At 39.5% G+C, this 18,388-nt stretch overlaps 2 protein-coding genes and 1 pseudogene across 8 annotated transcripts in view; 2 read left to right on the forward strand and 1 right to left on the reverse strand.

Annotated features, from left to right (window-relative positions):
- Positions 1-2,597: 2,597 nt before the first annotated feature.
- LOC123820633 lies at positions 2,598-3,640 on the reverse strand (annotated as a pseudogene).
- Positions 3,641-9,876: 6,236 nt separating this feature from the next.
- Positions 9,877-18,388, forward strand: part of ZC3H11A (zinc finger CCCH-type containing 11A) — a 42,381-nt gene continuing 33,869 nt past the window's right edge. Inside the window, exons 1-3 of one of the 7 annotated variants that reach the window (XM_045841496.1) lie at positions 9,877-10,010; positions 15,836-15,900; positions 16,776-17,285. The gene's annotated coding sequence lies outside the window, so the exon portion shown is untranslated. Of the gene's footprint in view, positions 10,011-15,835; positions 17,286-18,388 lie in introns of all 7 variants that reach the window. The other 6 variants (XM_045841495.1, XM_045841497.1, XM_045841499.1 and 3 more) reach the window with 6 other exon arrangements.
- On the forward strand, positions 9,912-15,821 carry ZBED6 (zinc finger BED-type containing 6). The gene is made up of 2 exons (XM_045841493.1): positions 9,912-9,991; positions 10,514-15,821. Exon 2 carries the CDS (start codon positions 11,737-11,739, stop codon positions 14,677-14,679), a length of 2,943 nt encoding a protein of 980 aa, XP_045697449.1. The 5' UTR covers positions 9,912-9,991; positions 10,514-11,736; the 3' UTR covers positions 14,680-15,821.

Here is an 18,388-nt window from a genome sequence, read left to right on the forward strand (position 1 = left end):
CTTTCCTTTGTTGCATTCTCTCCAGCCTTAATAAATGTACTGTCAAAATTACCTGGACTCGTGTTGTGAAATCTTTCCTACACAAAGTCAAGAACCCACACACTGCAGGCCAGTGCCCATACAGTAACACTCCCCTGGTTCAAGGACAAAATTTTACCTTAGTTTCCTTTCAAATTCTCTGGCTGCCAGTTCTCTAGTCCCTTTGCATGTTCTGTTCCCCAGGATTCACTTCTCAATCCTCATTGTTCAGGTCTCTTCTAAACTCTTCTAGAGATGGTTCTATTATATTAAAATGATAACCTTTTATAATGATCACACATATTAATACACAGAGGTACATAGTACAAAGCACACCATTCTTCTTCAGGACAGCATAAACTTTATGGTATGGCTATACTCTTTTATATCTATCATTATAGCATTTACAGGCATTTAGGTTACATCATATCCATGTATGTAAGTCATTTTTGCTCATGTATGAGTACAAATACAGGATAAGTTTCTAGATGTGTAATTTCTGGGTCCAAGTGTAGAGATGTCTCTTTAAAAATTAGCTTTTATGTAATAAAAGTAACACATATTTGGCTCAGTACAAAAAATGTACAATAAAAAGTCTTCTTTCACCCTGGCTGGCATAGCTCAGTGGATTGAGCGTGGGCTGGGAACCAAAGTGTCACAGGTTCGATTCCCAGTCAGGGTACAGGCCTGGGTTGCAGGCCATGACCCCCAGCAACTGCACATTGATGTTTCTACCTCTCTCTCTATCTCCCTCCCTTCCCTCTCTAAAATTAAATAAATAAAATCTTAAAAAAAAAAGTCTTCTTTCCACCTCAGACATCTAGCTCCTCTCCCCTCAGGTAACCACTGTTAATAAATTCTCTAGAAAAACTTTAATGCATAAGCATGTGTATATGTATATATGTGTATATGTGTATATGTGTGTATGTGTATATGTGTGTATGTGTGGTGTTTAGATTATTGTAGAAAGAGAAATTTTGTGCAGTTCATAAGGTAAACTAAATAGAAGGAAAGATGGAGAGGCAGCAAAACCAAAGTGGCAGCAATCTGAAAGATGAGCAGCAAGTGGTAAAGGACTCAAACTAAGCAGAAGCAATGGGAACAGGAAACAAAAGTGTAGATTCAAGAAATATCTAAGAGGTAAAGTCAGTAGGATTTTATAAGCACTTGAAGATGGGATGTGTGGGGGAAAAGAGGACTCCTCATTACTTCCAGATTTCTAACCTCAGTAAATGGGTAGATGGTGGGTGGCACTGTTCACTGAGATGAAGACTTCAGGAGAAGAGCTGGTGGGGACAGAGTGATAATTTCCGTTTTTGGTATATGGAATTTAAAGTAGTTCTGGCCCTGGCTGGTGTAGCTCAATGGATTAAGTGTCAACTTGTGAACCAAAAGGTTGCTGGTTTGATTCCCAGTCAGGGCACATGCCTGAGTTGTGGGCCAGGTCCCCAGCTGGTGTGTGAGAAGCAACCATTTGATATTTCTTGCCCTCTTTCTCCCTCCCTTCCTCTCTCTCTAAAATTTTTTTTAATCTAAAAAAAATAAAGTAGTTTTGAAACATCCAACTGAAGATTCCTATACTCAGTTGGACAGAAATCTGGAAGACAAGCACATCTGAGAGTCATCACATATAATTAATTGATAGTTGGAAACCAAGGAAATGGATGAAATAACCCAGGAAGAGAATGTAGTGTGTGACACAATGAAGGCTGAGGAGAGAATCCTGGGGAACATGAAAAAAGTTAATGATAGAGAAAGAAAACCTGCAAAGGAACTAGAAAACTGGCAGCCAGAGAATTTGAAAAGAAACTAAGATAGAATTTTGTACTTGAACCATGAGAGGGGGAGTTTAAAGGAACAGAAAATGGTGAATAAGGGCCAATGATTACATCATGATTTGGAGTTACAGAGACCTGGGTGTGAATCCTGATTTTCCCACTTTCTTTCTTTTTTTTTTAAAGATTTTATTTATTTATTTATTTTTAGAGAGGGAAGGGTGGGGGGAGAGAGAGAGAGAAACATCAATGTGCGGTTGCTGGGGTTATGGCCTGCAACCCAGGAATGTACCCTGGCTGGGAATCAAACCTGGGACACTTTGGTTCCCAGCCTGCGCTCAATCCACTGAGCTACACCAGCCAGGGGCTGATTTTGCCACTTTCACCAATGACACCTTGGGCACATCACTAAAACTTTGTAAGCATTTGTAAAAAGAGGTTAATAATATTATCTAATAGAGTTACTGTGAGGATTCAATTGGAAAATGTACATAAAGCTATTAGCACAAAGCCTCACACATAATAAATTATCGATAAATGCTGGATAATAATAAGAGGGAAAATATGCACTGAATAGGATCTAATTTATTTTTATTTTTATTTTTGGTTGGGTACAGTGAACTTTATTGATGGTGCATGACAAGGTAGGGCTCCCTAAGCCCCTCCTTTTCTTCAGGAGGTCTGAGTTGAACACTGTGGAACTCAGGAGATTCTCAGTGTGTTGGGGGATTGATTTGGAGCAAGGACTCCCCAGCAGTTGAGGGTCTCTTTTCCTCTCACTAGGGCTGTTGGTCCAGGAGGCTCTTACTCCTTGGAGGCCATGTGGACCATAAGGTCCACCACCCTGTTGCTGTAGCCAAATTCATTATCCTACCAGGAAATGAGTTTGACAAAGTGGTCATTGAGGGTGATGCCAGCTCCAGCATTGAAGGTAGAGGAGTGGTGTCACTGCTAAATTCTCAGGAGACCACCTGGTTCTCAATATAGCCCAGGATGCTCTTGAGGGGGCCCTCTGATGCCTGCTTCACCACCTTCTTGATGTTATTGTATTTGATAGTTTTCTCCAGGTGGCAGTTCAGATCCACAACTAATACATTGCAGGTGGGGACACCAAAGGCCCTGCTAGTGAGCTTCCCATTCAGCTCAGGGATGACTGAGTGCACGCCTTGGGGGTGGGTGGGGGATAGGGTCATGTATGTTACTAGTGCTCGCTCAGGGACAGACTTGGAAGCACCAGTAGAAGCAGGGATGGTGTTCTAGGCAGCCCCTCGGCTATCACAGCACAGCTTCCCAGCAGAGCCATCCACAGTCTCCTGGTTGGCAGTGATAGCTGGACTATTGTTATGAGTCCCTCCTCGATGCCTACACTGTCATGGATGACCTTGGCTGGTGCAGGAGGCATTGCTGACAATCTTGAGAGAGATGTCATGCTTGTCATGGTTCATACCCATCTCAAACATGGGTGCATCTGTAGAAGGGGCAGAGATGATGACCATCTTAGCTTCACATTTCAAGTGAGCCCCAGCCTCTCCATGGTAGTGAAGACATCAGTGGACTCCACAACATATTTAGCCCCAGAGTCCCCCCATTTGATGTTGGTGGGATCTAGCTTCTGGTAGACAGAGATGGACTTTCCATTGCTGACAATCTCCAAGGCTGAGAATGTCAGCCTTGACTGTGCCTTTCAATTTGCCATGAGTAGAATCATACTGGAACATGTACACCATGTAGTTGAAGTCAATGAAGTGGTCAATGAGGGTGACAATGTCCACTCTGCCAGAATTAAAAACAGCTCTGTTGACCAGGCACCCAATAAAGCCAAATCCATTCACTTTGACCTCCACCATCATGTCTCATGGTTGCAGATGGCACTGTGTAGGAAGATGGTGGCAGTCTGTTGAATAGGAGGAACAGAGAGCCAATCTATCCAATTTAAAACTAATGCCCCTACCACAGTAATTTCAGAGAAGCCATGAGGACATAAATCCAAATGAAATATATTGAAGAGTACACGTGAGGTAACAAAGTAGTCAATGAACTTGGCAATGAAAATAAGTTGGGAAATTGGATGGGAAACAAGGAATTGATAATAATGTTTCCCCCACCTTTTTTTTAATTGATGGTGGCAGGGGGTGGGGGATTGGTGGGGTCATGTATGTTACTAGGCTTTGAAAAACAACCAGCGTCAGATAAGTTAAAAATACAGGAGCCACAGGGATAATAGGTAGAATCTAGAAGGGGTCACTCTTTCACGCCTCCATTGACTCTTCACTGTGATCACTCCTGCTCAACATTACCTCTAGTTCAGGCTTTCTGAAACACAGCTTTGCAAATATCACATCCTTTACCTTTTTGTCCTATTTAAAAGCCTTCAAGGAATCCTTATTGTCCCTGAAATATTATTCAAATGCCTTCCTAACATTCAAGGCCCTTCATAATCTTGCTCCAATCCACTTTTATATTTACTCTTTCCATAACCTATGGACCCTTCCCTGTCTGAATTTCTCTCCTCACTCCTTTAGTGGTCTCCCTAACATAGCTTTTTCCCTTGTCTTCACTTAGCCTCTCACCTCTGTTCTACTTGAGGTCAATTTAAGTCTTCCTCCCTTCAAAAAATACTATATTTCCTGCAACTGTACTTTTCTATGGCTGCCTTTTCCTCTCTAACTCTCCTGGACCTAAAGTGGAGGTCGCAGGCCAGTCTACAAGGTGATTTTTTAAGGTTTGTTTTCAGTTAGCTTCCAAACTTACAAATCAGAAATTTGGACATTAAAAAAAGTCTGAATTTATAGCTTCTCTTGAAAAATTGGAAGATGTATTAACACTCAGTCTACATTCCCTCCTAGCAAAAATGGGCTGGAGTTGATAATGGCTAGCCCTATAGTTAGGGTATGCACTCAAGTTTTATTCTTACACCTGGCTCACCATACTCATACACACATGTGCCTGGCTTATGTAAGCATTTGAGTTTGTAACCCCAGGTCTAAACTATGGTTGGACACTTGGTGTACACTAGCTGGTGGCTATTCATATTTATATTCATCATGTCTTCCAGAAAGCTCCCCATATCATGCCTATTTCAGAATCCCCACAATGCCTAGCACAATGACCTAAACACAGAATATTTAGTGTAAGGTAAATGATAATGATGTTGATAATGAAAACCCAGTCTGCCTTTTCTTAGTTAACCTAACACCCAACAAAACTACAGTTAGCTCATTCCAAAATGAAATACCAAGAAAAAAATATTCTATGTGAGGAAATCAAATAGCCTAAGAAAGCATTGGGAGTAGACAGGCAGCACGAGGAAGGTTGACTTCAGTGATACCAGCCCAGGTCCTGCAGCTAGAGCAAGAAGTTTGAAATTTATCCATTGTAGTTAGTAGGTGTTTGTGACTCCCATACAAAGCTTCTTGCTGGAAGACTCTGTTGGTCCCAATTTCCTCACTCATATTGGACAACTGAGACCCAAAGGCAAAAAGAAAAAGAGGAAGGATGATGGATAGCAGTGATGGACAGTGGATTGGAGAAGAGACTATCTGCTCATGTGGCAGTTACTTTTTCACACTATGTTCTAATGCAAGAAAGTAAAAACTGAGGCTACTCCCAACCTATGGAACACACAGAGTTGGCTAGAGCTTCAGAGTGAGGGATAGGTTAGGATTTGAATGCCGATCCTATGACTCCAGTCACAACAGTACTGCTACACGAAGAGATAAGGATTTACCATGAAGCTAATTAAGCTCAATGTTCAGGGCCCCTTACTTACAGAAGCTTTCTTCAAGACTCTGGGCAGGACTATAGTAATGTGCTCATGTGGTCACTATAAAACTTGCAAAAGACATTTTAATAACAAATGCTTAAGAGTCATGTGTTTTTGTTTTTTCATACAGACTCTCTCCAATATCTTCCACTTGTTGGGCATTTTGGGGGTCTAAGAGGAAATTGAATTGGGATGTAATTATTAAGTTAAATTTATGAGATTTACAATCAACTTTTTTTAAAAATAAGTAAAATTTTTTTTAAAATTTGAAATAAAAAAAAGAATAGTGTGAGAGACAGAAATACCGCTTTGTTTTTCCATTTATTTGTGCATTAATTGGCTGATTGTTGTACGTGCCCTCATTTGAGATAGAACCTACAACCTTGGGTGTATCAGGATGATGTTCTAACTAATTGAGCTAGCTGCGTAAGGCCTACAGTCATTTTCATTATAGTTATTAGTGTTATACATGCAGGTATAGAAATGGCTTTCAAGAATACCCCTGTTGGGTATACCCCTGGCCGACTAGCTCAGTTGGTTAGAGTGTTATCCCTATATACCAAGGCTGCAGATTTGATCCCCAGTCAGGGCACATACAAGAAATAACCAATAAATGCATGAATAAGTGGAACAACGATGTGATGTATCCCTCTCTCCCTTCCTTTCTCTCTCTTTCTAAAATCAATTGTTTTAAATTTTAAAATAAAGCCCTGGCTGGTATAGCTCAGTGGATTGAGTGTGGGCCTGTGAACCAAAGGGTCGCTGGTTTGATTCCCAGTTGGGGCTCATGCCTGGGTTGCAGGCCAGGTCCCCAGTGGAGGGTGCATGAAAGGGAACTACACATTGATGTTTCCCTTCCTCTGTTTCTCCTTCCCTCCTCTTTCTCTAAAAATAAGTAAAATTTTTAAAAAAATTTAAAATAAAAAAAAAGAATATCCCTGTTACCTATTGGGTGCACTCATCTGATATTATGACCCAAAGTTGTAGGGCCAGAGGTCATATCTTGATATAAGTGGCATGTAGATCATGAAGAAACCAGGTTTGAAATGTTTAGAGCCAGAAGCTAGTTCTCAGAAAATTCTTCCAATTATCACATGTATAAATTTTTTTTAAAGATTTATTTATTTTTAGGCAGAGGGGAAGGGAGAAAGAGAGGGACAGAAACATCAATGTGTGGTTGCCTCTAGGATGCCACCTAGTGGGGACCTGGCCCGGAACCTAGGCATGTACCCTGACTGGGAATCGAACCAATGACCCTTTGGTTCGCAGGCTGGCACTCAGTCCACTGAGCCACACCAGCCAGGGTGCATATATAAAGTTTTAAGTGGAGGATCCAGTTATTACTAACACCTGGTATGGTAGCAAGCTACCTGGTATGGTAGCAAGACCTCAATGATCTCTGCCTCCTTAGTCTCTCCCACATTATGTCAGGGTTGATCTGTGTGAATAACAGAATAAGTGATGGCGTATGTCACTTCCAAAGCTAGATCATGAAACACATTGTACTTACAGTTTTCGTCTTGGTCTCTCTCTTTTTCTCCTTCTTTCTCTCTCCCTCATTCCCTCTCTTTAGTTCTGGAAGAATTCAGCTAGCTGCTCATATCCTGAGCAGCCCCAGGAACAGGCCACCTGGAGAGAAACTGACGTCCCTTGTTAATAGCTGCTAGAGTGAGGTTGGAAAACGATCCTCTAGCTCCAGTCAAGCCTTCAGATGACTTGTAGACCTGGCCAACAACTTGATTACAACCTCATAAAAGACCACCAGCGAAACTGCTCCTGAATTCCTGTTCCACAGAAACTGTGAGATATGGTTTGTTGTTTTATGCCACTAAATTCGGGGGTATTACATAGCAATAGATACCATATTTTTTGGACCATAAGATGCAACTAGGTTTTAGAGAAGGAAAAGAGGGAAAAATTTTTTGAAGCAAAAAATGTGGTAAAATATTTAATAACATAAGTAACATATTTTACTAATGTAAATGTAAAGCTACATTCGGACTATAAGACACACCCCCAATTTTTCTCCCAAATTTGGGGGAAAGGTGTGCCTTATAGTCCAAAAAAACACATAACTAACACATCTAGTAAAAATAGCAGTTCTCTCCTGGCCAAGAATATATTCAATAATTCAATAATGTCCTAGTGCTTGTATTTGTATGTAACTTGATAGATTTCCCTAAATTTGGCAATAATTCTATAATTTTAAGGCATTACTAATAAATTGTGAAATGGAAACTTTTCTAAAGTATCATTGAGAAAATTGTTTTTATTAAAGATGCCAAAGAGTGATTTATTTTATTCTCTTTATAGAAAGTATTACAAAATTGTTGTCATATGAATAAGCAATCATAGCATATGCAGCTAACAATATAGAAAAATATAAATTTATTAGTAAAAACATTATGACTTTTTTGAGTTTGTAATGTATGTGGTACAAAGTTGTGTTTTTTAATGTATAATTTATTGTGATTTTCTTTCCTAGTACTTTTGAATCAATTTTGCCTCAATAATTGTGCATTCTTTTTCTAGTGGGGTCTATAAAACCTTTGCTGTCATACTAGTCTAAAATCTTTTGTCAGTTACTTACTGAAGAGGTCTAGAGACTGTTAAAATTAATTTAGATTCAAAGTGGGGTTTGAGTAAGAGGAATCTGTGCCCTTGATCTGGAAACATACTTGACCCCCTCATAACATACAAGGCCCACATCCACCCTCTGAGAATTCTATTTGTGTATATTTGGGAGAGGGGTGAATCCTCACATGGACTGTACCCTGGCCTTCAGAGGACCACCTGATTAGTTCTCCCTCTTTTAAATAGCCCCAGGCTTTTAACTTCTCTTCAATATCCATTCGACTCTACTATTTTTCTTTCCCCCCTTGGGAGAAACTAGTGGAAACTATATTTCATTCATTCTAAGATATACATCCTTCCCAAATCTACCATCTCTGATCAATGGCCTGTCAGAGTTCAGTTGCAGAGTTTTATTTTCTTTCAGAAGTCTGTGAAATGAGATACATTTTACAATGCCTTAGAAATGATGAAATATGATATAACTATATGTAGCATACTAGTCAGACTGCAGCTTGCAAAAACCTAGGCTGGAAACCCCTTCAACTGTTTGGGAAGCTTTGTGTTAAACTGAAAAAATAAAGGTGGTGTGGCACCGAAAGAAACTGGTCACCAGGAGCCTGCCTGTCAAGTCTGGTTGACATGGCAACCACAGAGTGTTGACATGTAAGGTAGGAACTGAGTCTAGAATTCCAATGCTGTGACTTCTTACCTTGAAAGAAGATCAAAGCCCAAGTGTGAGGAGACTCAGGACCCCATTGTGGGCTGGCTGGACTCCTTTACCAAGCTGGTAAGTGGCAGAAAATGCCCAAGAGCAAATAGAAGGTACCCAGAGTCCCATTTGCTTTACCATCAAGTGTATCCTTTCTTAGTAGCAGAACTGTGTACTTTGGAGTTCAGTAAAATGTTGCCACCGAAGCAAGTTCTGTTGAGCTTCTAACTCTAGGCATTTTAGGCTCCTAATTTATCAGTGTAATCTACTTAAGTATATTTGACTACAAAACAGAAAGAATATATGTTAAGTTAATGAGAAATTATTTCTCGGAAATTAGATTAATAGAGATTTAAACTTTCTATTCCATATATCTGTATTAATTACATTTAAAAAAACACTCATATGTATCACTTTCATGGTCATAGGAAAAAAGGTAAAAACATTCAAATGGGAAAATACAGGCTAACATTAATAATTGAGGAGGCCAAAGCTCATCAATTCAAATAAAATTTCAAAGCTCAAATCAAAATTCTTTCTTTTTATCCCCCAACCCTCACGAACTTTTTGGTGAGCATGAATTGGTTTTCCAATACAAAAATTTGTTTTAAGAACTGCAACTCCCCAAATAAAAACAAATGCACAACTCCATCAACACTGAATGGGAAAAGTAGTTTATTTCTAAACTAGATGTCCACACAGTTGGGACGATTAAGCAAATACTTTTGGTAAGAAAAAACTGAGCGCCTACTGTCCGACAGTTCTCCTGGCTTTCTTGCTTACTACCTCATTTGATTAAAAAAAACTTTAGAAAATTAAAGATGGTTTCAATAAAACCGTTACCTTAATAAAACGCATTCTTTGGAAAGGAAGGTTGCCTAGCAACTCCCCTCTCACGTCACACTGTGACCAGGGCCGCCATCTTAGCATTTCCTCATAAAGGAACTACGTCTCCCAGAATCCTTGTGATTGCGTCGTGCTGGCACTTTTACCGCCCGGTCTTAGAGCTGAGCTTGTAGCCGGGCGCCATCTTTGACGCTGGCAGTCTCGGATTTCTGCTGGTGTTGCTGCTGTGAGGACGGCGGAGGCTAACGGCTAAGAAAGAAGAAAGACGTGGTACAAGCGGGAGTCGGGGAGAGTGTCCTCGGTTCGGTAAAGTTTCTGTTCTCTGGTAACTAGACCCGTTTTTTGATTCCCTGGTGGCTTGGGGCTGGGAGGTTGGAGAGTGGGCGAGGGGAGTGGCTGCGGCCTCCCCTCGCCCCTGGGTCGCTGCCTAGCCCGGGAAGTCACAGCGGGTCTTTTGACCCCGCCGTAACGAAAACCCTTCTCTTACCCTTCCCCCACTCTGGCCGCTGCCCTCATCGGGGCGGGCGGGGAACCCCGGACTCCCAGTGTTCCCGTCCACCCCACCTCCACCACAGCCCACCTCGCCCCACCCCCACCGCGCCTGCTCCCTTTCCAGCCAACCTTCGTCCCCTCCCCCACATCCGGTGTTGGCAAAACTAGGAACCCAGAGCAGCCCTAGCAAGCCGACTTGCTCCTCGACTCCCGGAGCCAGAACTGACACTAGATCGCTTTCTTCGGGGCCATACTTTCCCTAGTTTAGCGAACCCCCACTGCTTAAATTAACGTGAGTGCGAGGAGCTGAATTTACATACTCTCATTCCTCTCCAGGGTCCCACTACTTTGGAGGTTTTCTCAAACTCCACATGCAGAAAGCTACCTACCTTATTCCGGTATCCTCACCCCTTCCCTACCTTAATTATACTCCCACCCCCAGCCCTCAGCATCGGAGTCAAGAGCAACAGGGACACTTCTCCTTGTGGGATTGATGAAACCGTAATGAAGAACACCCCCTAAACTCCCGTAATCGGTGCGGATTTCTGTGGGGAAGGCCCATATCATTGACATCTTCCAGGCCTTGGTTCTGGACCTTGAGAGGCTGTGGAAATAGTGAACTAGCGATGCTTTTTAGGGTAAATGTATGTAGGTATTGGGGGAAGGGGAAGGATCAACTGAGAAGGTATGGAAGTGGTTTAAAGCTCATTTCAATTTTTGCTGTTGATTCACAGTCCAGCTTATGAGTTACTCATTTACAGGCCGTAAAGCTTCTCCAGCCTAAAAATGTCTGAAAACTACACTTGGATTAATTCTCGATACACACAGTAAATTAAAAGCGTTTTTGTGACCTTGATTTTAATTTCACTCATAAAGCACTTCTTTAGCCACCCACATTTTTAAAAACTGTTACTTGTAGTTAGAGCTGAGAGGGGTCAATTAGAATTTGTTGTTAATGACCAGTATGTGGAGTCTGATTTAGCAGTCCAGAATTGACTTTTGGGGTTGTATTGACAATTCACAGTCCTAAATAATCAATGTTGAAATGATGCACTATGTTTTTGTTTAAATGAAATGTCCTGAAAATTAATTTCAGAATTAATGAAAATTGATGTTGCTATTGTGAGACATCATAAAAATATATATTTTAAAAGCTGAAGGCATTTCAAGCAGATATAGTTCTTGATGAAGCAGAAAGAACATGAACAAGGGATTTGGAAAACCTGGCATCTAGCTGGTATTGAGCAACTTTATGACTCTGGGAAAATGGGCCTCAGTTCTTTTTTCTGTAACATGAGGAGATTGGACGATTTGAATTCAGAACTCAGAAAGTTGGAAAGGATCTTGAAGCCCTCTGAGAAAGATTTTGGGAATGTTCTCTATTGCTGTCACTTTTCCTCCAAAAATAACCTGGCTTGGAAGTCACTGGTCCAAAGGGAATTTGATTCCCCATAGAAATTGGAGAATAGGTAATGCAAATAGAGAGGAACAGCTGTATTTCTGCTTGAGTATTAAACCTGCTAACAGATTCTGGTACAAATTTTGGGGACATAAAGAGAATGAGTATATGTACCCTAAGTGTACCAGTTTCCTCACTCTCTCCTGGCAGAAGATGCAGCACTTTTAGTGGTGCTGGGATTCTGGGCTGTGTTCCTATTAATTCTAATACAGATAAAGAAGATATGGTAGAGAGAAAGATGGTGGCAGAAGGAATGGATAGAGAGGCAAAATTGCCTGCTAAAAAGAAAAGAAAGAAGGGTTTGCGACTGAAGGGGAAAAGGCGGCGAAAGAAATTGATCCTTGTGAAAAAGTTTAGTAAGGATTTGGGATCTGGGAGGCCTGTTGCAGATGCCCCTGCTTTGTTAGCTTCCAGTGCCCCAGAGCAGGATGAAGAACATCTTTTTGAGAGCAATATAGAAAAACAGATCTACTTACCTAGTACCAGAGCCAAGACCTCCATTGTGTGGCACTTCTTTCACGTTGACCCCCAGTACACCTGGCGGGCTATTTGTAACCTCTGTGAAAAAAGTGTTAGCAGGGGTAAACCCGGCAGTCACCTCGGGACATCTACTCTTCAACGACATCTGCAGGCAAGGCATTCACCTCACTGGACAAGGGCCAACAAATTTGGAGTCACTAGTGGGGAGGAGGATTTCACTTTAGATGTACCTTTATCTCCCTCTTCTGCTGGAAGCAATGGAAGCTTTGAATATATTCCTACTGATCCATTAGATGATAATAGAGTGAGTAAGAAACGTGATAAATCAGTATCTGATGCCTTGAGGGCGGAAAGGGGGAGATTTCTCATCAAAAGTAACATTGTCAAGCATGCTTTAATTCCTGGAACAAGAGCCAAGACATCTGCAGTTTGGAATTTTTTTTATACTGATCCTCAGCACATCTCAAGAGCTGTGTGTAATATATGTAAAAGAAGTGTGAGCCGGGGCAGGCCAGGTTCTCACCTAGGAACTTCAACACTTCAACGACACCTGCAGGCCACACATCCCATCCACTGGGCTGTTGCCAATAAAGACAGTGGTACAGTTGGAAATGGATTAGATGAGGCTGAGACTGAGAGAAATCCCTTGGGCGATACTTTGCATGGAGAGAAATCTACAGGCAGCCAAGATTTAACAGCTGAAGACCTTAGTGACTCTGATTCAGATGAACCTCCTGTGTTGGAGATGGAAAATAGGAGATCTGAGAGTCCTATTCCTGTTGCAGAACAAAATGTTCTGATGCATGCCCAGGAAGGAGAAACAACATATTGTGAAAAGTCAGTCTCCAGTCAAATAAGTCAGGCAATTATTCAAATGATTGTGGAGGATATGCATCCTTACAACTACTTCTCAACCCCAGCCTTTCAGAGGTTCATGCAGATTGTGGCTCCTGACTATAGGTTACCATCTGAGACTTATTTCTTCACTAAGGCTGTACCTCAATTATATGATTCGGTCAGAGAAAAAATTTTTTTAACTTTGGAGAATGTTCAAAGCCAAAAGATCCACTTAACTGTGGATATATGGACCCATGACCCATCCACTGACTATTTTATTGTGACTGTACACTGGGTCTCCTTGGACACTGCACCTTCTTCCAATAATGGCTGGATCCCCAGTTTTAGAAAATGGGCAGTGCTTTGTGTAACAGGTTTGGCCAAAGACTGTTTGGTAACCAACATTTTACAGGAATTAAATGACCAGATTGGTCTGTGGCTTTCTCCTAATTTCCTCATTCCCAGCTTCATTGTTTCTGACAATTCCTCTAATGTGGTACATGCAATCAAAGAAGGTGGTTTTACCCATGTACCATGCTTCCTGCATTGTTTAAATATAGTAATTCAGGATTTTTTCTGTGAGCACAAAAGCATTGAAAATATGTTAGTGGCAGCTAGGAAAACCTGTCATCATTTTAGTCATTCAGTCAAGGCTCGTCAGATACTGCAAGAGTTCCAAAATGATCGCCAACTTCCATGGAAGAATTTGAAGCAGGATGAAACTGGCCATTGGATTTCTACCTTTTATATGTTAAAATGGCTCTTGGAACATTGCTACTCAGTTCACCATAGTCTTGGTAGAGCCAGTGGTGTTGTACTCACCTCTCTTCAGTGGACTCTAATGACTTATGTTTGTGATATTCTTAAACCATTTGAAGAGGCCACGCAGAAAGTGAGTGTAAAGACCACAGGATTGAATCAGGTGCTACCTCTAATCCATCATCTTCTCCTTTCCTTGCAGAAACTCAGAGAGGATTTTCAAGTCAGAGGTATTACACAGGCCCTCAATCTGGTGGACAGTTTATCTCTGAAACTTGAAACTGATGCCCTACTAAGTGCCATGCTAAAATCTAAGCCTTGTATCTTGGCTGCTTTGTTAGATCCATGCTTTAAAAATAGCTTGGAAGACTTTTTCCCTCAAGGTGCTAATTTAGAAACTTACAAGCAGATCCTTGCAGAAGAAGTTTGTAATTATATGGAATCTTCACCAGAGGTCTGCCATATTCCAACTTCAGAAGCTTCTGGTCCCTCAGCTATAGTAGAAACTGATTCATTTACTTCATCTACAAGAGAAGGCACCTCCAGTTCAGGGTCCATTGATAGCTCAGTTGCAGATAATATTAGTGTTGGAGGCAAAAGTTTCATGTTTCCTTCTGCTGTAGCAGTAGTGGATGAATACTTCAAAGAGAAGTATTTGGAGATCTCAGGAGGTGATGACCCTTTGATTTACTGGCAAAGAAAGGTGAACATATGGCCGGCTTTGACCCAAGTTGCCATTCAGTATCTAAGCTGCCCTATGTGTAGTTGGCAATCTGAATGTATCTTTACTGCAAATAGCCACTTTCACCCAAAACAGATCATGAGCCTGGACTTTGACAATGTAGAACAGCTGATGTTTCTGAAAATGAACTTGAAAAATGTTAAGTATGATTATTCTACGTTGGTTCTGAGCTGGGATCCTGAGAATGAAGTTGTTCGAAGCAATGAAAAAGAAATATTATCTTAATTTCTTTTTCCTTTCTCCATTTAAAATGGGCAACTTCTTGCTCTGTTACTATATTCTAATTGCTATAGTTGTTACATATACTTAACTAATTAATATTCTTTATACATGAATCTGGGGAAACCTGAAAACACAAAAAGGGCTGAAACTTCCTTAGAGGTAATGTCGACAAAGTGAAGATTAGCTTGAATGATTTCACAGTACTAACTCAATGCGGCTGTCACTTGAAATTTTGTTTATACCATGTGAGAAAAAGATATATTTTTAATTAAAAAATATAGTGCAGCATTGAAAGTCCTTGGGCTATTTCTGACTGGTAAACTGAACTAGTAATTAATTGGTTTTAAGTAAAAATTTCTCCCAATGTGGAACGTTTGATTGCTTTGAAACCAATGATATTGAGGGGGGAGGAAGCATACTAAGCTGATATTCCTAACCCCGCCCCTATTTTTCTATTTCTTTAAAAATCCTATTTGTCCTTACAGTTTGGCAAAAACAAAACTCACAGAATTTTTTTACATTGGAAATTTCTAATTGCCTCCTCATACTGGTCAGCTCAATAATTTCAATTTATCGAGTTACCATTTATAAAGGATTGGATCTATATAAATAAAAGAGAAACATTAGAAAACAATTAGGGAAATTACTTTTAATCTTTGAATTACCTTTTTATTCTTTACAAAACAGTGTAAAAACAGATTGTATAGGTACTTTTGCCTAATTATGGGGTAAATGACATAGTAAAAAGTTCACAAAATTGGAAAAGATCGAATGGGAATTAAAAGTCCCAGCCATGAGCATACTTTGACAAATCTAGTATCCATTTTTCAAAGAATGTTTTTCTGATATTGTGATCTTAAATGCTTTTAAAAATATACTGAATTATCCATAAAACAGTACTCTCAACTGTGAAATTGTTTTGACCTCTATTCTTAACTAAAAATAAGCAATCAATATTTTCATGTGTTAGGAATCATTTCCTCACTGGTAAAATGAGAGAACTGATCTCAGTGATTTTTAAGGTCCCTTTCCACTCCAAAAGTATGTTTCTGTGATTGAGTGGGAGGCCAGAAAATGATGACTTTTAATAAAAGTCTATTAAAAGTTTCAGACTGAATAACTAATGTAAGATCCCAATTTTTCCTTTTTTTCATTTTAGATTTGGGGATATTCCCTGCCCAAAAATTTCCTGGAAAATTGACTAGTATTAAGTGTGAGTAAAAGGTGTCCACTTTTTTTAAGTTTTGATTTTAGTTTTGTCTTGGATAGTATTTGGCAAGATTTAGCCTAGAAGTAATGTAGTATCTATTACATGAGCATCAAAATTGCTTTGTTACTGGGCTGGTTTCAAAATTTAGAATTCATTTCTATGTATCAAATCAGTTTTTTTTTTTAATGGTAAATGTACCATTGTGGAATGAAATTTCAACTTCAAAAGTTTACCCTTTTACTAACTGGAGTAAATGGATAATTAATTACAATGTCTTTAGTTGTAGCCATCATTAGTAAAGAATTTGAAACTAGGCTGCATAAGCAAGCCTTTGCAGGGCCAATATTGAATTTCATGCCAGTTGACACTGGTGTTACTGTAACAGAAAAAAAAATCTTCCCTTAATAGAAGCTTTCTGTGTTTTGACAGTGCCAGTTCAGTATGGCTATAATGCTGCTCTGCCTTCTACAGCTTGCTGCACCACTCTGTAGTTACTCTGTAACTATACGTTTCTATCTTTTTTGGTTAAACACTCCCTGAAGATGAAAAAGATGATAATGGTATACATGCATCCATATTTATACACATTGATATATGTCTAAGGATTTCCCTTCATCTTTATTTTGTGGGCTGGGCAAGATTTTGTGTAACATTAATATGTTTTGTAATACTTTGGTAAAAGAGTAAGTTCACTACTTTTATAATGAACCCAAATCTAAAGTCTTTTGTAGTGTATTTTAAAAGGGAAAACTTAACCAAATGTTTTATTTCTACACATTTGTGTGTGTGTGTGTGCGTGTACGTGTGTATAAGCCAGTTAGTATATATGTATGTCATGTACATAAAACACTTTATATTTTTACATACAAGTATGCTTTTATTTATACAGATAATAAAGATGGGGGAAGATTTCTGTTTTTTTCTTAATAGGTGAAGAAATCTTGAAGACCAGAACTTGGATCTTATTGAATTTTGGTGTGTTTTTTAAAAATTTTTTTCTCGATCTTTTTTTTTTTTTTCTTTTTATATTATATTGTTCGGCTATGGAAGATGGATTTTTTTTAAAAAATAATCTTTTGACTCTAAAGTTCATACTTAAATGAACTTTTTTGTTTGTTTTTTTTTGTTTTTGTTTTTGAGGAGATAACTATCCCTAGCTGTCTCCAGTCTGTGACAAAGGTTATTCAAATGGACTTAATCTCCCAGTAGTTGGGAGATGTTTTAAAAACACATCCTGTGTTTGAATTGTGGCTGAGAGGTTTCCTTGGCAATGTGAGGAGGAAAATTCTTTCTGCCTCATTATTATTAATTCATGGATTGAGTGTTGGTTCGACCTACAGGCGTGATAGATTGGAACTCAGTGAAGACACAGATGTTCCTGTGAGAGCAAGCAGCTAATGTAAGTGTGGAAATGGTTTTTTTCTCATTAAAGGAGTAAACATTTTTGCAATTTATGGCATAATTTTCCCAAATCAATAAGAAATTAGCCATTGTCAAGACATTTTTTTCCTTGTAATTGTTTATAAGCTTTTGGTTTGGGGTTAGAGGTACTCTCTCCCCCTTTTAATAATGTAGTACATGCACATTATAAAAACAGTGTAGCCAAGGTGAAACCTTGTAATTCCATCTCCTCAGAAATCTCCTCAGAGAAAAGCACCCGTTAATAGTTTATCACAGCATAGTTCCATCTCCACACACACAACTCTGCCTCATCCTTTTGAAATGACTAAGCAGTGTGCCTTTATATGAATGTGCAATAATTTAACATATACCTTATTGATAGACCTTTGGTTTTGCACTTGTAAACAAAATAGTTGCACATCCTGTAACAGCTCTATACACACATCTCTTTGACTGTTTCTCAGAACCATTTCTCAGATGTGAAATTGTAGAATTGTTACAATTGATTGTAAAGAGGTTGTACTAATTTACTGAATTTAATGAAGTCTTTTTGATTTGTAAAAGTTTTTGACATGTTCCTTTTATTAGTAAAAATACTAATCTTTGTTGCTGATCTTTTGTTACATAAAAATGTTTTCCATTTTATGTAGTCAAATCTACCAATTTTACTGTTAAGGTTTTTAACTAGTATTGTAGTAGGAAAGGTTTCTTTCACTCTGAGCTTATAAAAAATTACCATGCATTTTTCCCCAGTGCCTGGATGGATATACACATATATATATTAAGATTTTTAAAAATAGATTTTACTTGTTTTTAGAGAGAAGGGAGGGAGAACAAGAGGAAGAGAAACGTGTGTGTGGCTGCCTTTCATGTACCTAGCCTGCAACCCAGGCATGTGCCCTGATTGGGAATCGAGCCAGCGACCCTTTTTATTTTGTAGGCCGGTAGTCAATCTACTGAACCACAGCAGCCAAGGCTTAAGATTTTTTAATATATATTTGTATTTATTTTTAGAGAGGGAAAGGGAGGGAGAAAGGCAGAGACACATTGATGTGACAGAGAAACACAGATCCGTTGCCTCCTGTACGTGCCCCAGCTGGG

The sequence above is a fragment of the Phyllostomus hastatus genome, unplaced genomic scaffold (genome assembly GCF_019186645.2).
Source record: "Phyllostomus hastatus isolate PE091 unplaced genomic scaffold, TTU_PhHast_1.1 phas_contig_36, whole genome shotgun sequence".
NCBI lineage: Eukaryota > Metazoa > Chordata > Mammalia > Chiroptera > Phyllostomidae > Phyllostomus > Phyllostomus hastatus.